The sequence below is a fragment of the Amphiura filiformis genome, chromosome 1 (genome assembly GCF_039555335.1).
Source record: "Amphiura filiformis chromosome 1, Afil_fr2py, whole genome shotgun sequence".
Classification (NCBI taxonomy): domain Eukaryota; kingdom Metazoa; phylum Echinodermata; class Ophiuroidea; order Amphilepidida; family Amphiuridae; genus Amphiura; species Amphiura filiformis.
Genome location: NC_092628.1, coordinates 40,734,857 through 40,762,021, shown reverse-complemented (window position 1 = coordinate 40,762,021; position 27,165 = coordinate 40,734,857). Strand labels below are relative to the sequence as shown.

General features: G+C 33.4%; 1 protein-coding gene across 1 annotated transcript in view; it reads left to right on the top strand.

Annotated features, from left to right (window-relative positions):
- The window catches only part of LOC140160041 (uncharacterized), an 84,357-nt gene that overhangs the window by 4,371 nt on the left and 52,821 nt on the right, over positions 1-27,165 (top strand). Inside the window, exons 4-6 of the mRNA XM_072183313.1 lie at positions 2,307-2,426; positions 2,674-2,946; positions 4,152-4,523. Coding sequence (XP_072039414.1) covers positions 2,307-2,426; positions 2,674-2,946; positions 4,152-4,523 — 765 coding nt within the window. The remainder of the gene's footprint in view (positions 1-2,306; positions 2,427-2,673; positions 2,947-4,151; positions 4,524-27,165) is intronic.

The window sequence follows — 27,165 nt, the reverse complement described above, 5'->3', positions numbered from 1 at the left end:
TAATACTGAGCAAAGATAAAAAAAAAAAAAAAAAAAAGGTGATATGGTGGATGTATTTCGACAAGTTACAACTCTGGTAAAAACACATCAATTCTGTCCAAAAGAAAGTAGTACAGAGCGGATCCAAGCTGTTCTCAGAAAGAAGTAAATGGTGAAATTTGATATTTTCATCAGTGCAAGGATTGTGTACGCAAAGGATAGGTCAGTTGTCTCCAAGTCTACAGTAGACTTTATCGGACATAAGTGTGTAAAATACTTCAGAGAGGCTTCTGAAACATAATAAGTGACATTAATCAGCAGCAATACATTGCAAATTATTGTAAATCATTGGCTGTATGCTTTCATGTTATACTTTTCATCAGTGGCGGCGCTATGAAAATTTTTTCGGGGGGCAAAGTGAATTTCAGGGGGGGCAAAATCAACAAAGTTTGCGCAAAATTACAGTAAAAAGTGGAATTTTTCGTAATTTTGGGTTTTTCTGGGGGCAACAGGGGGCAAGAGTTCTGACTGGGGCATTTCCCCATGCCCCCCCCGTGGCGCCGCCACTGCTTTTCATTATAGAATTAAATTTTGTTGACAGTTTATTTGTTGCGCATTTGTTCGCTAGCTTAAAAAAGATTGCGGCCTGCGGTCATCATCTGTGATAGCTAGGTACTAAGGGGTGGTACAATAATTATGTGTACCCCCCGGGGGTGAATTATAGGGGGCAAAGATTTTTGGCAGGCCAAAAGGGGGGCAAGCATTTTTGGCAGGTCAAACTTGATACGTACTAGAATAGTTCGGTGATCCCGGATTGTAGATCCAACAGATTTAGCTGAGATTGACATTTGGACATTCGGATTGAAATTCGGACATTTAGATTGCGTTCTTCTGTCCAATCTAACCGATATGCCGGGATTCATATACTGACATCATAAATTATATTAATTCGGCAAATCTGGTATTTATAAAGAGATTGTTTGCCCCATAGAAGTCTGCACTTCTATATTTTTATGATTAGGCTTGTGCGTGACCTGACACACGTACATGTGATTATTTCAATGTAAAAACAATCTCGAAACTGAAAAGGACTATTATAGTAAGAACTGTAAAGGACCGCCATGCTTAGAAGTGCCGTTACTTGTTTTGAAAATATCGCTAATTTTTTTGGCTTTGATTATAGATATAAGAAATAGAGGCGACTTCATCCAGACGCAATGTATATTATTATTGTAGTAGATTATTTTATTAGGAAATTGTTGATTCCCTATGATCTCAGATGCAAGTGATTTGATGAAAATATGCCCAAAGTGCCAAATTTGACTCGGACCAAGTAGGGGTGGTTGAGAGAGCAGCTAGCTTTGCGCATTCCACAACCACAATCGGAGCCATTTTCGGTGCTGTTATGTGTAAATTTCCCCTTAATATCTGACAATGTTCCTGCACGTATTTAGAGCAATTATTACAAGCATCCCAGCAAACACAAAAACGTTTTAAAAACGTTTTTAATAAGTTATATTTCGGCTTTTGGTTTAGGTAAAAACGTTTTAATAACATTAAAATGTCGGGTTATGTAATGGTCATGATAACGTTTTAAAACGTTTTGTATGAAAACACACTACAACAATATTTTTTTAATGTTTTCAAAAAATGTTATTTTAAACTATTTTGCAAACATTTTTGTCAAATATTTTGTCAATACTTAAATAACATTATGTTAACATATTTGAACCCAGCAAACACAGAAATGTTCTTAAAATGTTTTTATTTTTCAAAACATTTTAATAACATTTAAATATCGGGTTATATAAAGGTCATGAAAACGTTTTTAAAACCTTATTGTAAATATTTTGGGCAAACCTTTTTCGCAAAATATATTTTCAACCCCAAAATAACATTCTGAATATTTTGTATTAAGTTTTCAAGAATGTTTTTGGAATGTTATTAAAACGTTTTTATACCTTTTATATAACTCGACATTTTTGTTTGCTGAGCAGTAGATTATCAAAAAATGTTTTTAAGGTTATGAAAACGTTTTATACTCTTAATATACCCTTTATATAACCCGACATTTAAGCGTTTTCTGACAACCGTTTATAACCTTTTGCGAATGATGTCGAAAACGTTCTGTGTTTGCTGGGATGGTTATTAAATGTGGGCCATCTGAATATTAATAAAGTGTTAGTAGGCCTATATTGTAGGCAGGCCTGAAGCCAGAATATACAGTAAGCCAAAAAATTAAGGTACCGGTTGTGTTCACCCCTGTATATCCTAAATATTCTAAAAGTAGACATTTATGTGAATTGTAATCATACTTACATTTTTAGAATCAACCACTGAATCAACTACAGGAAAAGAGGCAACCCAGTCTGAATCTATCACCACTGCCAGTGCAGCTGAATCAACTACAGGAGATGAAGTGACTGAAGAATTGACTTCTGCATTAGGTAAAACGTGCCATTTATATAAAAAAAATCCGCACAGAACTCCAAAGATAATTTCAGAAAATAAAAGATCAGATTAACACAAACTGGCGGAGCCTTACACCCCCACCCCCACATCCTACACCCCCCCCCACATACTTAGAACATTAGCCAAATTATATAATAGTGATATTATATAAATCAATGTGCATTTGATTAATGCTTTTATAATTTGTTTGACTATCGTCTTATTTGTGTATATTGGGCACAGATTCTTGTCCGAGCAGCAACTTTCTATGTGACAATGATACCCGCTGCATTCCAGATTATTGGTATTGCGACGGATTTTTTGACTGTTTAGATAAAAGTGATGAACCGACTGGTTGCTACTGTGAAACCACAGAAACCGTATGCGATGATGGTGGATGCGTCGGTGTAAATTTAGTGTGTGATGGTAAAGCAGATTGTGATGATGGCAGTGATGAAGCAACCTGTCACCTCACAACCATTGACTTGGAAGATTTAGAGACAACTGATAAACCAGGTAATGTCAAAGAATTGAATTGAATCTCTGAAATTTTTCAGAAAATAAAAGATTAGATTACCATAAACTGACGAAGCCTTTTACACACACACACCCCACCTTTCACACATACACACACTTACAACATTAGCCAAATTATATATAAATATATAGATTATAGTAAGATTATATAAATCAACGTACATTTAATTAATGCTTTTATAATTTGCTTGACCATCGTCTTATTTGTGTATATTTGCCACAGATTCTTGTCAGTTAAAAAATGGTACTATACATCCAAATGTATGCTTTTAATGCTTTTAGGCGCTAGCGCCTGAAACCCCTCCCCTTTTTTTTTTTTTTTTTTTTTTTTTTTGCTCTTCACTTTTTCAAACGACCGAGAAAAGAATTGGGTCAACCTTTTAGCTGTTGAGGAAGGGGCGGCAAAATTGAATTTTCTTCAGCCCCCCCCGGGGTTGGGGCGGTCACGGTACGCCACTGTAATAATGTGATATATTCAACTGTTTGAGAATATAATCATATCAAAAAAATATGACACCACCATGTATATCACATTCAGCTCAGACCTGCACCATAAACATACATTTATCATTAGGCATATAGCTAGGAATAAATACCAGAAATACACTGCAAACATGCTATGAATAAAATTATCGTCAAGTGGCGGTATTTTCAAATCATAAGCTCTTGTATGTATTGTATGAATTGAACTGTGTGCGGTCTGTGACCGCAATTCTATAGACATAATACAGGCTTCTGCTTCTAGTTGTGCTCCTCCATCGTATATGTTTTAATTTTGATGGAAATAAATTCGATTGATTGATTGATTGAGAGAGTGCAATTATCCTGGTCAATAGGATTATGACTCTTTTCATTAAATGGAATGGAAAGATATCTCTTGAGGTGAATTTTATTTCATTAATTCAGTTTATTTGTAATCTAGCGCTTGATGGTGTGTCACGTGATTCCGTCTGTACAAATGCAATTATTGACCTGATGGTGATGCTGTGTAGCATTTATCCCTAGCAAAATTGTTGAATTGTTGAAATCTTTAGCGCACATGCATGTTACTTTACTATTACTATTACTATTTACACACACACCCCCACACACCCCCCCACGCCCACACACACACACACCCACCCGTCTCTTACCCTCAAATTGTAAAGACTATGGTGTTCATTATATTTTTGTTACTTTCGCAGATGCTACACTGCGGAGTTCTACATCTCAACCATCTACCCAACAACCCATATTAACAAGAGAAGATGAAGGGACCCAGCCAACATCTACTACTCCACTCAGTCTAACTAAATCCACAGGAGGAACAGTGGTAACACAGCATGATTCTACCATCCCTGTCAGTCTTACTGAATCATCACCTGAAGAAGTAACGCAACCTAACTCTGTCACCCCTACTGGAGTATGGGTGTCCAAACGTGAATCTGCGACTCCTCTTGCTGAATCAACTACAGGAAAAGAGGCAATACAGCCTGTATCTACCATTCCTGGCAGTACTGATAAATTTACAACCGGGAAAGAGACAAAAATGTCATCAACTATTCCATCTGCAACATGTACGTAAAGTAATTTTGTTTCATTGGAACTTTAACGGTACTGTTTCATGGGCGTAGCAAGCGGGTGGGTAGGGTGGACGAAGTCCATGGGCCCAGAGGGTCCATGGGCCCGAGCAAAAGCGAAAATGAAATAAGGGGATCAGGTTGAGGTTCAGATGGATGAAAGCAGAACCTTCATGGCTGAAATTGTAACACCTACCATACTTTCACGTTATTATAATAAGTGCAGTGTTTTGTCAACACTAAAGCAGTAGGGTGGTTTATCCTATTGTACCAGATCTTGATGGGCCCCTGTAAGATTCGTTATAAGGCAGTTTAATAAAATTATACGCCAAAATTATATTCTTCAAATTTAACATTTCCATCTTTATGGTATTTACAATATTATGTGTTGCCATGTTCAAATAATTAAAGAAAAAACATTAAATAAATTGCTTTCATCAGGCGTAGTACTATAAAGAATCGCGACAGAATCTATAAAAGTATCCGTTGAAAATGTTAAGGGGCCTAATATATTCAAGTTTGACATTTTTTGTTGTTACCATGACTGTATAATAAAGACAAATGGGAGGTATATATGATGAATGTCAACACAAGGAAGTATAGTTACCTTTGTGTGTAAAAATTTGAAATATAAACTTGAAGGAACAACTCAAAAGTTTGATGAAGTCATTATTAGTCATTGTTGGGGTGTGTGTCAAAAATGCCGATTACGTTAGTAAAAAGTAGTTAAAAGCTATTTAAACCCATAATGTACGATCTTTTAAAACGAGTTTGGTCAATTTCTTCCAAAACTGATTTTTGCCATATTTGTAATGTTTACACATGCCACACTGAGTTCCAACTTACACGTAATTGGATCCAACCCAATTCATTGTGTTTTTAGGACAAAAGCAAATTTGAATTAAAATCCCCATTAGAACACCACAGTTAAGCGGCTGAGATAATGAGTGAGTTTTCTGTTCCTTTACTTCATTAGTTTGGCTTAAAATGACAAGAAAACTATCATAATAATATTACATTATTTTTTGGCAAAGAATAATCAAATTCAAATTCGTATATTAACACTACTATTATTAAATTAGTCCATGGTAAAAGGAGACATGTAATGTACGTACGAGTGTACGTGGGATGTAATCGCATTTTTTTTTCAATTATTTTCTATAGAATATGAAAATTGTTGACATGGAATGATTTATATAACTGGGATTTATGTATACATGTTTTTTTCAAAGGTTTCCATGATTCACGAGACGACACAATAATAATTTTCATAATGATCAAATGACCCGTGAATTCTGTATAGCTAAGAATAAAGTTCATTACACATGTTACAGGTAGGCCCAGGACTATCAAATTTAGTTACGATGAAAAAAAAAATGGAATGACTTCCTCTTCCATTTTTTGCAGCCTTTAAAGTTTCAAAGTTCATAACCATACATTTTAGCCAAGGCTTATAGATTTTGGCAAACATGAAAACATATGAATTAATTTACATAAATTAATTCAGACAAAATAGGAAATTAGAAAATTAAATTACTGTAAGTTATTTTAATAGTGCACTTTCTAGCCCGGCGTGTTAAAAGGTGACCTACCCAGCTTTAGATGAACGAGGATGACCCTCTCATCATCAATGACAGATGAATAAATACGTTAAAGATTGTTAACATCATTCCCAGCCATATAATAAATCAAAAACAAAGTTTCAAAATGTTTACCTCTTGTTTCCTGTATATTAGTTAATTACTTGATGTATAGTATGAAAATATTAATCTATTTAACAGTGGTCTTAAAATTCATGTATATTAAAGATTTAATATAGAGAACATGATGCAGTCATGTATACAGTAGAATTCATCTCGACCTTTGCAGGACTTAAATCCCATTAAAAGCTATTAAACCAAGATAACACTCATTGAAACAGCTCATTTGATTAAATCGGATCTTTTCTGGTTGTGCACATGTGTCTGTTTTACATGTGCGATATCGCAATAAAGCTGGTATTATAGCTTCAGTTGGGTAACCGATTATAAAGGAAACGAAAGGAAACAATGGTATGTGGACCTTTGTTCACGAAATGAGACAATGGCCTGCTTTTTGTTAACCAGCATTCTTGAAAATGAGCAACATAATGATTGTTGACTTAACATGGTTTGGAAATAATTTCTTCATATTTTTGGTGTTATCTGTCGTTTACATATCCTTCCTAAAACACAAAAGTGCGACCCTCTCCAAACACCTAAATTAGCTAAAAATTTAGGACATGTTACAAAACTATATTTTCTAGAATTTCATGGAATATTTTAAATGTAGCTTGTACCGTTTTTTGTGGCATCCTTCAGAACGGAGCGGTCCGTTACCAATATAGCTCAATATTTTCGGTCAAATCTCCATTCAATTAACACGGGGAGTTGGCTAGCTATGAGCTAGCTATGCTTTGCCCTCACTCATATTCTACGAAAGTGCGACCCCTTCTGAACATCTAACCTACAATGCTGGCCATAAGTGTTGGGACGGTTTGATAGGGTAATGTAAATAAGCCCCCCACTCCCCCGATCAATGTTGAATTCGACTTTTTTGGTCACACGAGCCTTGTGGCACCCAACATTGATTGGTGGGGAACGGGGAGGGTTGGGGTGTTAGGAAAGTGTTTAGGCTTGACACCAAAGAAACCTCCACTTTATCACGTTAATAATAACGGAAATAAGGTCATACTATAGTGTACGTTTTCCATAAGTGTCCCAACACATTTTGGCCATGGTTGTATTTGAAAAGTTGAAAAAAATCATCTAATTTCAGTTTTTTGCTTATAACTCAAAAAGTAAATATGATATTGACACCAAATTTGGAGCAGTTAGAGATCTTATCATGTGGCTTTACCAAAAAAAATTTGGATGGCTACATTTGAAATTTAGGGACTGGTCACTTAAAATGTCTTAAAACGATATTTTGGCCCTGTCTAAGTTCACTATTCGTCACTTTAACTGTCAAAAACTTGGGTTTTAAAATGGAAAATTATTGTTTCCACCAATTAAAATGTTACATTACAGCTATAGAAGAAAATAAAAGTTATCACAACATCTCGTGATCAAAAAACAAATAAAGGAATCGAACCCATGCACACTTGTTTTCCCAATTTACCGCAGTCTACCACAAATGAAGCAACAAAATACAGAAAAAAAGAAGGACGGACATTGGCAAAATTAATAGAACGACGAATATGATATGATGAAGGATATTGTAAAATAATAACAAAAAAGAAAAAGATATATAAATAAATTCAGGGGCTCGAACCCGTGTCCACTGTGCCTGTGGCAGATGCCGTATCCATTGCACCACAGAGCTGTATTACTTTAACAGGCTTAAACTGTAATATAATGCTATTCAAGATGCATGTATATAAATATACGCTCTACGGACGATAAACAGTCAAACAAATCACACTTTTACGGCATTTGTTTCATTAACTGAATATTTATCATATAGCAGGTGTTGGCTGACATTTGTGCTCCACATATATTTCAGTTTTGGGCCGGGGTAAAATGATTTTGGGACAAAACGAACGATACACACGTTTGTAAAAAGAAAAAGAAAGTAATATTATATTAAAATTCTTTACTCTTTAAAGACGTGTATACCGTCCGATTTTGTCCCGTAGTCATTTATCCCGGACAAAACTGAACTAAATGTGGAGCACAATGTCAGCCAACACCTGCTATATGATAAATATTCAGTTAATGAAACAAATGCCGTAAAAATGTATTTTTTGGACTGTATATCGTGTAGAGCGTATATTTATATACATGCATGTTGAATAGCATTATATTATAGTTTAAGCCTGTTGAAGTTACACAGCTCTGTGGCACAATGGATACGGCATCTGCCACAGGCGCAGTGGACACGGGTTCGAGCCCCTCAAGTAATTTAGATTTCTTTTTCATTTCTTTTTTGTTATTATTTTACAATATCCTTCATCATATTATATTCGTCGTTCTATTAATTTTTGCCAATGTCCGTCCTTCTTTTTTTCTGTATGTCTACCTATATTTTACTTTCTATACTTACTATAAGTTTCTTTGAAAGCGCTTTAATAAATTTCAGTCATAAAATGTAATTTAAGCCTACTCCTGCCGACTATGATTATATTTACACGATATACTCGTTGCAAATACCACATACGTTTTTGATGCAAACGATGAAAATGATTAAAGTTTTGTTTTTTTTCTTCTAAAAATTAGCTTTTTTTTAATTTTAAGTATTTTTTTCCCAAAATCACTCTTTTAAAAGACTTCCATCAATTCCTGTCAACAAATATCATGTATTTCTGGTGATTAAATCACTACTCTTTCAAAATAAAACGTCATTTTACGCAAAATACGTAGTTGGCATAGGCTAATAATGTTCAGAACGCACTGTAAAATACATGATATTGCGTATAAAACGTGACCGTATCCCTAAATCACATGAGGAAAATGCAATAATTTTTATATAAGTGAAAAGATAAATAGTTTCTCCGTTTTCATGTAAAATTTGATGAAAATCCAAGCTATGGTTGAGGAGATATGGGCCAAAACACACATTTTAAAATTAGATTTTTGTACCTTAGAGACAATGCTGGCCATAAGTGTTGGGACGGTTTGATAGGGTAATGTAAATAAGCCCCCCACTCCCCCGATCAATGCTGAATTCGACTTTTTTGGTCACACGAGCCTTGTGGCACCCAACATTGATTGGTGGGGAACGGGGAGGGTTGGGGTGTTAGGAAAGTGTTTAGGCTTGACACCAAAGAAACCTCCACTTTATCACGTTAATAATAACGGAAATAAGGTCATACTATAGTGTACGTTTTCCATAAGTGTCCCAACACATTTTGGCCATGGTTGTATTTGAAAAGTTGAAAAAAAATCATCTAATTTCAGTTTTTTGCTTATAACTCAAAAAGTAAATATGATATTGACACCAAATTTGGAGCAGTTAGAGATCTTATCATGTGGCTTTACCAAAAAAAATTTGGATGGCTACATTTGAAATTTAGGGACTGGTCACTTAAAATGTCTTAAAACGATATTTTGGCCCTGTCTAAGTTCACTATTCGTCACTTTAACTGTCAAAAACTTGGGTTTTAAAATGGAAAATTATTGTTTCCACCAATTAAAATGTTACATTACAGCTATAGAAGAAAATAAAAGTTATCACAACATCTCGTGATCAAAAACAAATAAAGGAATCGAACCCATGCACACTTGTTTTCCCAATTTACCGCAGTCTACCACAAATGAAGCAACAAAATACAGAAAAAAGAAGGACGGACATTGGCAAAAATTAATAGAACGACGAATATGATATGATGAAGGATATTGTAAAATAATAACAAAAAAGAAAAGAAAAAGATATATAAATAAATTCAGGGCTCGAACCCGTGTCCACTGTGCCTGTGGCAGATGCCGTATCCATTGCACCACAGAGCTGTATTACTTTAACAGGCTTAAACTGTAATATAATGCTATTCAAGATGCATGTATATAAATATACGCTCTACGGACGATAAACAGTCAAACAAATCACACTTTTACGGCATTTGTTTCATTAACTGAATATTTATCATATAGCAGGTGTTGGCTGACATTTGTGCTCCACATATATTTCAGTTTTGGGCCGGGGTAAAATGATTTTGGGACAAAAACGAACGATACACACGTTTGTAAAAAGAAAAAGAAAGTAATATTATATTAAAATTCTTTACTCTTTAAAGACGTGTATACCGTCCGATTTTGTCCCGTAGTCATTTATCCCGGACAAAAACTGAACTAAATGTGGAGCACAATGTCAGCCAACACCTGCTATATGATAAATATTCAGTTAATGAAACAAATGCCGTAAAAATGTATTTTTTGGACTGTATATCGTGTAGAGCGTATATTTATATACATGCATGTTGAATAGCATTATATTATAGTTTAAGCCTGTTGAAGTTACACAGCTCTGTGGCGCAATGGATACGGCATCTGCCACAGGCGCAGTGGACACGGGTTCGAGCCCCTGAATTTATTTAGATTTCTTTTTCTTTTCTTTTTTGTTATTATTTTACAATATCCTTCATCATATTATATTCGTCGTTCTATTAAATTTTGCCAATGTCCGTCCTTCTTTTTTTTCTGTATGTCTACCTATATTTTACTTTCTATACTTACTATAAGTTTCTTTGAAAGCGCTTTAATAAATTTCAGTCATAAAATGTAATTTAAGCCTACTCCTGCCGACTATGATTATATTTACACGATATACTCGTTGCAAATACCACATACGTTTTTGATGCAAACGATGAAAATGATTAAAGTTTTGTTTTTTTTCTTCTAAAAATTAGCTTTTTTTTAAATTTTAAGTATTTTTTTCCCAAAATCACTCTTTTAAAAGACTTCCATCAATTCCTGTCAACAAATATCATGTATTTCTGGTGATTAAATCACTACTCTTTCAAAATAAAACGTCATTTTACGCAAAATACGTAGTTGGCATAGGCTAATAATGTTCAGAACGCACTGTAAAATACATGATATTGCGTATAAAACGTGACCGTATCCCTAAATCACATGAGGAAAATGCAATAATTTTTATATAAGTGAAAAGATAAATAGTTTCTCCGTTTTCATGTAAAATTTGATGAAAATCCAAGCTATGGTTGAGGAGATATGGGCCAAAACACACATTTTAAAATTAGATTTTTTGTACCTTAGAGACAATGCTGGCCATAAGTGTTGGGACGGTTTGATAGGGTAATGTAAATAAGCCCCCACTCCCCGATCAATGTTGAATTCGACTTTTTGGTCACACGAGCCTTGTGGCACCCAACATTGATTGGTGGGGAAGGGGAGGGTTGGGTGTTAGGAAAGTGTTTAGGCTTGACACCAAAGAAACCTCCACTTTATCACGTTAATAATAACGGAAATAAGGTCATACTATAGTGTACGTTTTCCATAAGTGTCCCAACACATTTTGGCCATGGTTGTATTTGAAAAGTTGAAAAAAATCATCTAATTTCAGTTTTTTGCTTATAACTCAAAAAGTAAATATGATATTGACACCAAATTTGGAGCAGTTAGAGATCTTATCATGTGGCTTTACCAAACAATTTTTGGATGGCTACATTTGAAATTTAGGGACTGGTCACTTAAAATGTCTTAAAACGATATTTTGGCCCTGTCTAAGTTCACTATTCGTCACTTTAACTGTCAAAAACTTGGGTTTTAAAATGGAAAATTATTGTTTCCACCAATTAAAATGTTACATTACAGCTATAGAAGAAAATAAAAGTTATCACAACATCTCGTGATCAAAAAACAAATAAAGGAATCGAACCCATGCACACTTGTTTTCCCAATTTACCGCAGTCTACCACAAATGAAGCAACAAAATACAGAAAAAAAGAAGGACGGACATTGGCAAAATTAATAGAACGACGAATATGATATGATGAAGGATATTGTAAAATAATAACAAAAAGAAAAGAAAAAGATATATAAATAAATTCAGGGCTCGAACCCGTGTCCACTGTGCCTGTGGCAGATGCCGTATCCATTGCACCACAGAGCTGTATTACTTTAACAGGCTTAAACTGTAATATAATGCTATTCAAGATGCATGTATATAAATATACGCTCTACGGACGATAAACAGTCAAACAAATCACACTTTTACGGCATTTGTTTCATTAACTGAATATTTATCATATAGCAGGTGTTGGCTGACATTTGTGCTCCACATATATTTCAGTTTTGGGCCGGGGTAAAATGATTTTGGGACAAAAACGAACGATACACACGTTTGTAAAAAGAAAAAGAAAGTAATATTATATTAAAATTCTTTACTCTTTAAAGACGTGTATACCGTCCGATTTTGTCCCGTAGTCATTTATCCCGGACAAAACCTGAACTAAATGTGGAGCACAATGTCAGCCAACACCTGCTATATGATAAATATTCAGTTAATGAAACAAATGCCGTAAAAATGTATTTTTTGGACTGTATATCGTGTAGAGCGTATATTTATATACATGCATGTTGAATAGCATTATATTATAGTTTAAGCCTGTTGAAGTTACACAGCTCTGTGGCGCAATGGATACGGCATCTGCCACAGGCGCAGTGGACACGGGTTCGAGCCCTGAATTTATTTAGATTTCTTTTTCTTTTCTTTTTGTTATTATTTTACAATATCCTTCATCATATTATATTCGTCGTTCTATTAATTTTTTCCAATGTCCGTCCTTCTTTTTTTCTGTATGTCTACCTATATTTTACTTTCTATACTTACTATAAGTTTCTTTGAAAGCGCTTTAATAAATTTCAGTCATAAAATGTAATTTAAGCCTACTCCTGCCGACTATGATTATATTTACACGATATACTCGTTGCAAATACCACATACGTTTTTGATGCAAACGATGAAAATGATTAAAGTTTTGTTTTTTTTTCTTCTAAAAATTAGCTTTTTTTTTAATTTTAAGTATTTTTTCCCCAAAATCACTCTTTTAAAAGACTTCAATCAATTCCTGTCAACAAATATCATGTATTTCTGGTGATTAAATCACTACTCTTTCAAAATAAAACGTCATTTTACGCAAAATACGTAGTTGGCATAGGCTAATAATGTTCAGAACGCACTGTAAAATACATGATATTGCGTATAAAACGTGACCGTATCCCTAAATCACATGAGGAAAATGCAATAATTTTTACATAAGTGAAAAGATAAATAGTTTCTCCGTTTCCATGTAAAATTTGATGAAAATCCAAGCTATGGTTGAGGAGATATGGGCCAAAACACACATTTTAAAATTAGATTTTTTGTACCTTAGAGACATTATTTGAAAAGTTGAAAAAAAATCATCTAATTTCAGTTTTTTGCTTATAACTCAAAAAGTAAATATGATATTGACACCAAATTTGGAGCAGTTAGAGATCTTATCATGTGGCTTTACCAAAAATTTTTGGATGGCTACATTTGAAACTTAGGGACTGGTCACTTAAAATGTCTTAAAACGATATTTTGGCCCTGTCTAAGTTCACTATTCGTCACTTTAACTGTCAAAAACTTGGGTTTTAAAATGGACAATTATTGTTTCCACCAATTAAAATGTTACATTACAGCTTTAGAAGAAAATAAAAGTTATCACAACATCTCGTGATCAAAAACAAATAAAGGAATCGAACCCATGCACACTTGTTTTCCCAATTTACCGCAGTCTACCACAAATGAAGCAACAAAATACAGAAAAAAAGAAGGACGGACATTGGCAAAAATTAATAGAACGACGAATATGATATGATGAAGGATATTGTAAAATAATAAAAAAAAGAAAAGAAAAAGATATATAAATAAATTCAGGGGCTCGAACCCGTGTCCACTGTGCCTGTGGCAGATGCCGTATCCATTGCACCACAGAGCTGTATTACTTTAACAGGCTTAAACTGTAATATAATGCTATTCAAGATGCATGTATATAAATATACGCTCTACGGACGATAAACAGTCAAACAAATCACACTTTTACGGCATTTGTTTCATTAACTGAATATTTATCATATAGCAGGTGTTGGCTGACATTTGTGCTCCACATATATTTCAGTTTTGGGCCGGGGTAAAATGATTTTGGGACAAAAACGAACGATACACACGTTTGTAAAAAGAAAAAGAAAGTAATATTATATTAAAATTCTTTACTCTTTAAAGACGTGTATACCGTCCGATTTTGTCCCGTAGTCATTTATCCCGGACAAAACTGAACTAAATGTGGAGCACAATGTCAGCCAACACCTGCTATATGATAAATATTCAGTTAATGAAACAAATGCCGTAAAAATGTATTTTTTGGACTGTATATCGTGTGTAGAGCGTATATTTATATACATGCATGTTGAATAGCATTATATTATAGTTTAAGCCTGTTGAAGTTACACAGCTCTGTGGCGCAATGGATACGGCATCTGCCACAGGCGCAGTGGACACGGGTTCGAGCCCCTGAATTTATTTAGATTTCTTTTTCTTTTCTTTTTTGTTATTATTTTACAATATCCTTCATCATATTATATATCGTCGTTCTATTAATTTTGCCAATGTCCGTCCTTTTCTTTTTTTCTGTATGTCTACCTATATTTTACTTTCTATACTTACTATAAGTTTCTTTGAAAGCGCTTTAATAAATTTCAGTCATAAAATGTAATTTAAGCCTACTCCTGCCGACTATGATTATATTTACACGATATACTCGTTGCAAATACCACATACGTTTTTGATGCAAACGATGAAAATGATTAAAGTTTTGTTTTTTTCTTCTAAAAATTAGCTTTTTTTTTAATTTTAATTATTTTTTTTTTAAAATCACTCTTTTAAAAGACTTCCATCAATTCCTGTCAACAAATATCATGTATTTCTGGTGATTAAATCACTACTCTTTCAAAATAAAACGTCATTTTACGCAAAATACGTAGTTGGCATAGGCTAATAATGTTCAGAACGCACTGTAAAATACATGATATTGCGTATAAAACGTGACCGTATCCTAAATCACATGAGGAAAATGCAATAATTTTTATATAAGTGAAAAGATAAATAGTTTCTCCGTTTTCATGTAAAATTTGATGAAAATCCAAGCTATGGTTGAGGAGATATGGGCCAAAACACACATTTTAAAATTAGATTTTTTTTACCTTAGAGACAATGCTGGCCATAAGTGTTGGGACGGTTTGATAGGGTAATGTAAATAAGCCCCCCACTCCCCCGATCAATGTTGAATTCGACTTTTTTGGTCACACGAGCCTTGTGGCACCCAACATTGATTGGTGGGGAAGGGGGGGGTTGGGGTGTTAGGAAAGTGTTTAGGCTTGACACCAAAGAAACCTCCACTTTATCACGTTAATAATAACGGAAATAAGGTCATACTATAGTGTACGTTTTCCATAAGTGTCCCAACACATTTTGGCCATGGTTGTATTTGAAAAGTTGAAAAAAAAATCATCTAATTTCAGTTTTTTGCTTTTTTTTTCAAAAAGTAAATATGATATTGACACCAAATTTGGAGCAGTTAGAGATCTTATCATGTGGCTTTACCAAACAATTTTTGGATGGCTACATTTGAAATTTAGGGACTGGTCACTTAAAATGTCTTAAAACGATATTTTGGCCCTGTCTAAGTTCACTATTCGTCACTTTAACTGTCAAAAACTTGGGTTTTAAAATGGAAAATTATTGTTTCCACCAATTAAAATGTTACATTACAGCTATAGAAGAAAATAAAAGTTATCACAACATCTCGTGATCAAAAAACAAATAAAGGAATCGAACCCATGCACACTTGTTTTCCCAATTTACCGCAGTCTACCACAAATGAAGCAACAAAATACAGAAAAAAAGAAGGACGGACATTGGCAAAAATTAATAGAACGACGAATATGATATGATGAAGGATATTGTAAAATAATAACAAAAAAGAAAAGAAAAAGATATATAAATAAATTCAGGGGCTCGAACCCGTGTCCACTGTGCCTGTGGCAGATGCCGTATCCATTGCACCACAGAGCTGTATTACTTTAACAGGCTTAAACTGTAATATAATGCTATTCAAGATGCATGTATATAAATATACGCTCTACGGACGATAAACAGTCAAACAAATCACACTTTTACGGCATTTGTTTCATTAACTGAATATTGATCATATAGCAGGTGTTGGCTGACATTTGTGCTCCACATATATTTCAGTTTTGGGCCGGGGTAAAATGATTTTGGGACAAAACGAACGATACACACGTTTGTAAAAAGAAAAGAAAGTAATATTATATTAAAATTCTTTACTCTTTAAAGACGTGTATACCGTCCGATTTTGTCCCGTAGTCATTTATCCCGGACAAAACTGAACTAAATGTGGAGCACAATGTCAGCCAACACCTGCTATATGATAAATATTCAGTTAATGAAACAAATGCCGTAAAAATGTATTTTTTGGACTGTATATCGTGTAGAGCGTATATTTATATACATGCATGTTGAATAGCATTATATTATAGTTTAAGCCTGTTGAAGTTACACAGCTCTGTGGCGCAATGGATACGGCATCTGCCACAGGCGCAGTGGACACGGGTTCGAGCCCCTGAATTTATTTAGATTTCTTTTTCTTTTCTTTTTGTTATTATTTTACAATATCCTTCATCATATTATATTCGTCGTTCTATTAATTTTGCCAATGTCCGTCCTTCTTTTTTTTTGTTTTTTTACCTATATTTTACTTTCTATACTTACTATAAGTTTCTTTGAAAGCGCTTTAATAAATTTCAGTCATAAAATGTAATTTAAGCCTACTCCTGCCGACTATGATTATATTTACACGATATACTCGTTGCAAATACCACATACGTTTTTGATGCAAACGATGAAAATGATTAAAGTTTTGTTTTTTTTCTTCTAAAAATTAGCTTTTTTTTAATTTTAAGTATTTTTTTCCCAAAATCACTCTTTTAAAAGACTTCAATCAATTCCTGTCAACAAATATCATGTATTTCTGGTGATTAAATCACTACTCTTTCAAAATAAAACGTCATTTTACGCAAAATACGTAGTTGGCATAGGCTAATAATGTTCAGAACGCACTGTAAAATACATGATATTGCGTATAAAACGTGACCGTATCCCTAAATCACATGAGGAAAATGCAATAATTTTTACATAAGTGAAAAGATAAATAGTTTCTCCGTTTCCATGTAAAATTTGATGAAAATCCAAGCTATGGTTGAGGAGATATGGGCCAAAACACACATTTTAAAATTAGATTTTTTGTACCTTAGAGACATTATTTGAAAAGTTGAAAAAAAATCATCTAATTTCAGTTTTTGCTTATAACTCAAAAAGTAAATATGATATTGACACCAAATTTGGAGCAGTTAGAGATCTTATCATGTGGCTTTACCAAAAATTTTTTGGATGGCTACATTTGAAACTTAGGGACTGGTCACTTAAAATGTCTTAAAACGATATTTTGGCCCTGTCTAAGTTCACTATTCGTCACTTTAACTGTCAAAAACTTGGGTTTTAAAATGGACAATTATTGTTTCCACCAATTAAAATGTTACATTACAGCTTTAGAAGAAAATAAAAGTTATCACAACATCTCGTGATCAAAAAACAAATAAAGGAATCGAACCCATGCACACTTGTTTTCCCAATTTACCGCAGTCTACCACAAATGAAGCAACAAAATACAGAAAAAAAAGAAGGACGGACATTGGCAAAAATTAATAGAACGACGAATATGATATGATGAAGGATATTGTAAAATAATAACAAAAAAGAAAAGAAAAAGATATATAAATAAATTCAGGGGCTCGAACCCGTGTCCACTGTGCCTGTGGCAGATGCCGTATCCATTGCACCACAGAGCTGTATTACTTTAACAGGCTTAAACTGTAATATAATGCTATTCAAGATGCATGTATATAAATATACGCTCTACGGACGATAAACAGTCAAACAAATCACACTTTTACGGCATTTGTTTCATTAACTGAATATTTATCATATAGCAGGTGTTGGCTGACATTTGTGCTCCACATATATTTCAGTTTTGGGCCGGGGTAAAATGATTTTGGGACAAAACGAACGATACACACGTTTGTAAAAAAAAAGAAAGTAATATTATATTAAAATTCTTTACTCTTTAAAGACGTGTATACCGTCCGATTTTGTCCCGTAGTCATTTATCCCGGACAAAAACTGAACTAAATGTGGAGCACAATGTCAGCCAACACCTGCTATATGATAAATATTCAGTTAATGAAACAAATGCCGTAAAATGTATTTTTTGGACTGTATATCGTGTAGAGCGTATATTTATATACATGCATGTTGAATAGCATTATATTATAGTTTAAGCCTGTTGAAGTTACACAGCTCTGTGGCGCAATGGATACGGCATCTGCCACAGGCGCAGTGGACACGGGTTCGAGCCCCTGAATTTATTTAGATTTCTTTTTCTTTTCTTTTTGTTGTTATTATTTTACAATATCCTTCATCATATTATATTCGTCGTTCTATTAATTTTTTCCAATTTCCGTCCTTCTTTTTTTCTGTATGTCTACCTATATTTTACTTTCTATACTTACTATAAGTTTCTTTGAAAGCGCTTTAATAAATTTCAGTCATAAAATGTAATTTAAGCCTACTCCTGCCGACTATGATTATATTTACACGATATACTCGTTGCAAATACCACATACGTTTTTGATGCAAACGATGAAAATGATTAAAGTTTTGTTTTTTTCTTCTAAAAATTAGCTTTTTTTTTAATTTTAAGTATTTTTTCCCAAAATCACTCTTTTAAAAGACTTCCATCAATTCCTGTCAACAAATATCATGTATTTCTGGTGATTAAATCACTACTCTTTCAAAATAAAACGTCATTTTACGCAAAATACGTAGTTGGCATAGGCTAATAATGTTCAGAACGCACTGTAAAATACATGATATTGCGTATAAAACGTGACCGTATCCCTAAATCACATGAGGAAAATGCAATAATTTTTATATAAGTGAAAAGATAAATAGTTTCTCCGTTTTCATGTAAAATTTGATGAAAATCCAAGCTATGGTTGAGGAGATATGGGCCAAAACACACATTTTAAAATTAGATTTTTTGTACCTTAGAGACAATGCTGGCCATAAGTGTTGGGACGGTTTGATAGGGTAATGTAAATAAGCCCCCCACTCCCCGATCAATGTTGAATTCGACTTTTTGGTCACACGAGCCTTGTGGCACCCAACATTGATTGGTGGGGAAGGGGAGGGTTGGGGTGTTAGGAAAGTGTTTAGGCTTGACACCAAAGAAACCTCCACTTTATCACGTTAATAATAACGGAAATAAGGTCATACTATAGTGTACGTTTTCCATAAGTGTCCCAACACATTTTGGCCATGGTTGTATTTGAAAAGTAGAAAAAAAATCATCTAATTTCAGTTTTTTGCTTATAACTCAAAAAGTAAATATGATATTGACACCAAATTTGGAGCAGTTAGAGATCTTATCATGTGGCTTTACCAATAAATTTTTGGATGGCTACATTTGAAATTTAGGGACTGGTCACTTAAAATGTCTTAAAACGATATTTTGGCCCTGTCTAAGTTCACTATTCGTCACTTTAACTGTCAAAAACTTGGGTTTTAAAATGGAAAATTATTGTTTCCACCAATTAAAATGTTACATTACAGCTATAGAAGAAAATAAAAGTTATCACAACATCTCGTGATCAAAAAACAAATAAAGGAATCGAACCCATGCACACTTGTTTTCCCAATTTACCGCAGTCTACCACAAATGAAGCAACAAAATACAGAAAAAAAAGAAGGACGGACATTGGCAAAAATTAATAGAACGACGAATATGATATGATGAAGGATATTGTAAAATAATAACAAAAAAGAAAAGAAAAAGATATATAAATAAATTCAGGGGCTCGAACCCGTGTCCACTGTGCCTGTGGCAGATGCCGTATCCATTGCACCACAGAGCTGTATTACTTTAACAGGCTTAAACTGTAATATAATGCTATTCAAGATGCATGTATATAAATATACGCTCTACGGACGATAAACAGTCAAACAAATCACACTTTTACGGCATTTGTTTCATTAACTGAATATTGATCATATAGCAGGTGTTGGCTGACATTTGTGCTCCACATATATTTCAGTTTTGGGCCGGGGTAAAATGATTTTGGGACAAAAACGAACGATACACACGTTTGTAAAAAGTTAAAAAGAAAGTAATATTATATTAAAATTCTTTACTCTTTAAAGACGTGTATACCGTCCGATTTTGTCCCGTAGTCATTATCCCGGACAAAAACTGAACTAAATGGAGCACAATGTCAACACCTGCTATATGATTATTCAGTAATGAAACAAATGCCATGTATTTTTTGGACTGTATATCGTGTGTGAGCGTATATTTGTATACATGCGCATTATATTATAGTTACACAGCTCTGTGGCGCAATGGATACGGCATCTGCCACAGGCGCAGTGGACACGGGTTCGAGCCCTGAATTTATTTAGATTTCTTTTTCTTTTCTTTTTGTTATTATTTTACAATATCCTTCATCATATTATATTCGTCGTTCTATTAATTTTTGCCAATGTCCGTCCTTCTTTTTTTCTTTTTTTTTACCTATATTTTACTTTCTATACTTACTATAAGTTTCTTTGAAAGCGCTTTAATAAATTTCAGTCATAAAATGTAATTTAAGCCTACTCCTGCCGACTATGATTATATTTACACGATATACTCGTTGCAAATACCACATACGTTTTTGATGCAAACGATGAAAATGATTAAAGTTTTGTTTTTTTTCTTCTAAAAATTAGCTTTTTTTTTAATTTTAAGTATTTTTTTCCCAAAATCACTCTTTTAAAAGACTTCAATCAATTCCTGTCAACAAATATCATGTATTTCTGGTGATTAAATCACTACTCTTTCAAAATAAAACGTCATTTTACGCAAAATACGTAGTTGGCATAGGCTAATAATGTTCAGAACGCACTGTAAAATACATGATATTGCGTATAAAACGTGACCGTATCCCTAAATCACATGAGGAAAATGCAATAATTTTTACATAAGTGAAAAGATAAATAGTTTCTCCGTTTCCATGTAAAATTTGATGAAAATCCAAGCTATGGTTGAGGAGATATGGGCCAAAACACACATTTTAAAATTAGATTTTTTGTACCTTAGAGACATTATTTGAAAAGTTGAAAAAAATCATCTAATTTCAGTTTTTTGCTTATAACTCAAAAAAGTAAATATGATATTGACACCAAATTTGGAGCAGTTAGAGATCTTATCATGTGGCTTTACCAAAAATTTTTTGGATGGCTACATTTGAAACTTAGGGACTGGTCACTTAAAATGTCTTAAAACGATATTTTGGCCCTGTCTAAGTTCACTATTCGTCACTTTAACTGTCAAAAACTTGGGTTTTAAAATGGACAATTATTGTTTCCACCAATTAAAATGTTACATTACAGCTTTAGAAGAAAATAAAAGTTATCACAACATCTCGTGATCAAAAACAAATAAAGGAATCGAACCCATGCACACTTGTTTTCCCAATTTACCGCAGTCTACCACAAATGAAGCAACAAAATACAGAAAAAAGAAGGACGGACATTGGCAAAAATTAATAGAACGACGAATATGATATGATGAAGGATATTGTAAAATAATAACAAAAAGAAAAGAAAAAGATATATAAATAAATTCAGGGGCTCGAACCCGTGTCCACTGTGCCTGTGGCAGATGCCGTATCCATTGCACCACAGAGCTGTATTACTTTAACAGGCTTAAACTGTAATATAATGCTATTCAAGATGCATGTATATAAATATACGCTCTACGGACGATAAACAGTCAAACAAATCACACTTTTACGGCATTTGTTTCATTAACTGAATATTTATCATATAGCAGGTGTTGGCTGACATTTGTGCTCCACATATATTTCAGTTTTGGGCCGGGGTAAAATGATTTTGGGACAAAAACGAACGATACACACGTAAAAAAAAAGAAAAAGAAAGTAATATTATATTAAAATTCTTTACTCTTTAAAGACGTGTATACCGTCCGATTTTGTCCCGTAGTCATTTATCCCGGACAAAACTGAACTAAATGTGGAGCACAATGTCAGCCAACACCTGCTATATGATAAATATTCAGTTAATGAAACAAATGCCGTAAAATGTATTTTTTGGACTGTATATCGTGTGTAGAGCGTATATTTATATACATGCATGTTGAATAGCATTATATTATAGTTTAAGCCTGTTGAAGTTACACAGCTCTGTGGCGCAATGGATACGGCATCTGCCACAGGCGCAGTGGACACGGGTTCGAGCCCCTGAATTTATTTAGATTTCTTTTTCTTTTTTTTTTTGTTATTATTTTACAATATCCTTCATCATATTATATTCGTCGTTCTATTAATTTTTGCCAATGTCCGTCCTTCTTTTTTTTCTGTATGTCTACCTATATTTTACTTTCTATACTTACTATAAGTTTCTTTGAAAGCGCTTTAATAAATTTCAGTCATAAAATGTAATTTAAGCCTACTCCTGCCGACTATGATTATATTTACACGATATACTCGTTGCAAATACCACATACGTTTTTGATGCAAACGATGAAAATGATTAAAGTTTTGTTTTTTTCTTCTAAAATTAGCTTTTTTTTAATTTTAAGTATTTTTTCCCAAAATCACTCTTTTAAAAGACTTCCATCAATTCCTGTCAACAAATATCATGTATTTCTGGTGATTAAATCACTACTCTTTCAAAATAAAACGTCATTTTACGCAAAATACGTAGTTGGCATAGGCTAATAATGTTCAGAACGCACTGTAAAATACATGATATTGCGTATAAAACGTGACCGTATCCCTAAATCACATGAGGAAAATGCAATAATTTTTATATAAGTGAAAAGATAAATAGTTTCTCCGTTTTCATGTAAAATTTGATGAAAATCCAAGCTATGGTTGAGGAGATATGGGCCAAAACACACATTTTAAAATTAGATTTTTGTACCTTAGAGACAATGCTGGCCATAAGTGTTGGGACGGTTTGATAGGGTAATGTAAATAAGCCCCCACTCCCCGATCAATGTTGAATTCGACTTTTTGGTCACACGAGCCTTGTGGCACCCAACATTGATTGGTGGGGAAGGGGAGGGTTAGTGTTAGGAAAGTGTTTAGGCTTGACACCAAAGAAACCTCCACTTTATCACGTTAATAATAACGGAAATAAGGTCATACTATAGTGTACGTTTTCCATAAGTGTCCCAACACATTTTGGCCATGGTTGTATTTGAAAAGTTGAAAAAAAATCATCTAATTTCAGTTTTTTGCTTATAACTCAAAAAGTAAATATGATATTGACACCAAATTTGGAGCAGTTAGAGATCTTATCATGTGGCTTTACCAAAAAATTTTTGGATGGCTACATTTGAAATTTAGGGACTGGTCACTTAAAATGTCTTAAAACGATATTTTGGCCCTGTCTAAGTTCACTATTCGTCACTTTAACTGTCAAAAACTTGGGTTTTAAAATGGAAAATTATTGTTTCCACCAATTAAAATGTTACATTACAGCTATAGAAGAAAATAAAAGTTATCACAACATCTCGTGATCAAAAAACAAATAAAGGAATCGAACCCATGCACACTTGTTTTCCCAATTTACCGCAGTCTACCACAAATGAAGCAACAAAATACAGAAAAAAAGAAGGACGGACATTGGCAAAAATTAATAGAACGACGAATATGATATGATGAAGGATATTGTAAAATAATAACAAGAAAGAAAAGAAAAAGATATATAAATAAATTCAGGGGCTCGAACCCGTGTCCACTGTGCCTGTGGCAGATGCCGTATCCATTGCACCACAGAGCTGTATTACTTTAACAGGCTTAAACTGTAATATAATGCTATTCAAGATGCATGTATATAAATATACGCTCTACGGACGATAAACAGTCAAACAAATCACACTTTTACGGCATTTGTTTCATTAACTGAATATTTATCATATAGCAGGTGTTGGCTGACATTTGTGCTCCACATATATTTCAGTTTTGGGCCGGGGTAAAATGATTTTGGGACAAAACGAACGATACACACGTTTGTAAAAAGAAAAAGAAAGTAATATTATATTAAAATTCTTTACTCTTTAAAGACGTGTATACCGTCCGATTTTGTCCCGTAGTCATTTATCCCGGACAAAAACTGAACTAAATGTGGAGCACAATGTCAGCCAACACCTGCTATATGATAAATATTCAGTTAATGAAACAAATGCCGTAAAATGTATTTTTTGGACTGTATATCGTGTGTAGAGCGTATATTTATATACATGCATGTTGAATAGCATTATATTATAGTTTAAGCCTGTTGAAGTTACACAGCTCTGGCGCAATGGATACGGCATCTGCCACAGGCGCAGTGGACACGGGTTCGCGCCCCTGAATTTATTTAGATTTCTTTTTTTTTTCTTTTTGTTATTATTTTACAATATCCTTCATCATATTATATTCGTCGTTCTATTAATTTTGCCAATGTCCGTCCTTCTTTTTTTCTGTATGTCTACCTATATTTTACTTTCTATACTTACTATAAGTTTCTTTGAAAGCGCTTTAATAAATTTCAGTCATAAAATGTAATTTAAGCCTACTCCTGCCGACTATGATTATATTTACACGATATACTCGTTGCAAATACCACATACGTTTTTGATGCAAACGATGAAAATGATTAAAGTTTTGTTTTTTTCTTCTAAAAATTAGCTTTTTTTTAATTTTAAGTATTTTTTTCCCAAAATCACTCTTTTAAAAGACTTCTATCAATTCCTGTCAACAAATATCATGTATTTCTGGTGATTAAATCACTACTCTTTCAAAATAAAACGTCATTTTACGCAAATAAATACGTAGTTGGCATAGGCTAATAATGTTCAGAACGCACTGTAAAATACATGATATTGCGTATAAAACGTGACCGTATCCCTAAATCACATGAGGAAAATGCAATAATTTTTACATAAGTGAAAAGATAAATAGTTTCTCCGTTTCCATGTAAAATTTGATGAAAATCCAAGCTATGGTTGAGGAGATATGGGCCAAAACACACATTTTAAAATTAGATTTTTTGTACCTTAGAGACATTATTTGAAAAGTTGAAAAAAAATCATCTAATTTCAGTTTTTTGCTTATAACTCAAAAAGTAAATATGATATTGACACCAAATTTGGAGCAGTTAGAGATCTTATCATGTGGCTTTACCAAAAAATTTTTGGATGGCTACATTTGAAACTTAGGGACTGGTCACTTAAAATGTCTTAAAACGATATTTTGGCCCTGTCTAAGTTCACTATTCGTCACTTTAACTGTCAAAAACTTGGGTTTTAAAATGGACAATTATTGTTTCCACCAATTAAAATGTTACATTACAGCTTTAGAAGAAAATAAAAGTTATCACAACATCTCGTGATCAAAAAAACAAATAAAGGAATCGAACCCATGCACACTTGTTGTCCCAATTTACCGCAGTCTACCACAAATGAAGCAACAAAATACAGAAAAAAAGAAGGACGGACATTGGCAAAATTAATAGAACGACGAATATGATATGATGAAGGATATTGTAAAATAATAACAAAAAAAAAGAAAAGAAAAATATATATAAATAAATTCAGGGGCTCGAACCCGTGTCCACTGTGCCTGTGGCAGATGCCGTATCCATTGCACCACAGAGCTGTATTACTTTAACAGGCTTAAACTGTAATATAATGCTATTCAAGATGCATGTATATAAATATACGCTCTACGGACGATAAACAGTCAAACAAATCACACTTTTACGGCATTTGTTTCATTAACTGAATATTTATCATATAGCAGGTGTTGGCTGACATTTGTGCTCCACATATATTTCAGTTTTGGGCCGGGGTAAAATGATTTTGGGACAAAACGAACGATACACACGTTTGTAAAAAGAAAAAGAAAGTAATATTATATTAAAATTCTTTACTCTTTAAAGACGTGTATACCGTCCGATTTTGTCCCGTAGTCATTTATCCCGGAAAAAACTGAACTAAATGTGGAGCACAATGTCAGCCAACACCTGCTATATGATAAATATTCAGTTAATGAAACAAATGCCGTAAAAATGTATTTTTGGACTGTATATCGTGTGTAGAGCGTATATTTATATACATGCATGTTGAATAGCATTATATTATAGTTTAAGCCTGTTGAAGTTACACAGCTCTGTGGCGCAATGGATACGGCATCTGCCACAGGCGCAGTGGACACGGGTTCGAGCCCTGAATTTATTTAGATTTCTTTTTCTTTTCTTTTTTGTTATTATTTTACAATATCCTTCATCATATTATATTCGTCGTTCTATTAATTTTGCCAATGTCCGTCCTTCTTTTTTCTGTATGTCTACCTATATTTTACTTTCTATACTTACTATAAGTTTCTTTGAAAGCGCTTTAATAAATTTCAGTCATAAAATGTAATTTAAGCCTACTCCTGCCGACTATGATTATATTTACACGATATACTCGTTGCAAATACCACATACGTTTTTGATGCAAACGATGAAAATGATTAAAGTTTTGTTTTTTTCTTCTAAAAATTAGCTTTTTTTTTTAATTTTAAGTATTTTTTTCCCAAAATCACTCTTTTAAAAGACTTCAATCAATTCCTGTCAACAAATATCATGTATTTCTGGTGATTAAATCACTACTCTTTCAAAATAAAACGTCATTTTACGCAAAATACGTAGTTGGCATAGGCTAATAATGTTCAGAACGCACTGTAAAATACATGATATTGCGTATAAAACGTGACCGTATCCCTAAATCACATGAGGAAAATGCAATAATTTTTATATAAGTGAAAAGATAAATAGTTTCTCCGTTTTCATGTAAAATTTGATGAAAATCCAAGCTATGGTTGAGGAGATATGGGCCAAAACACACATTTTAAAATTAGATTTTTGTACCTTAGAGACATTATTTGAAAAGTTGAAAAAAAATCATCTA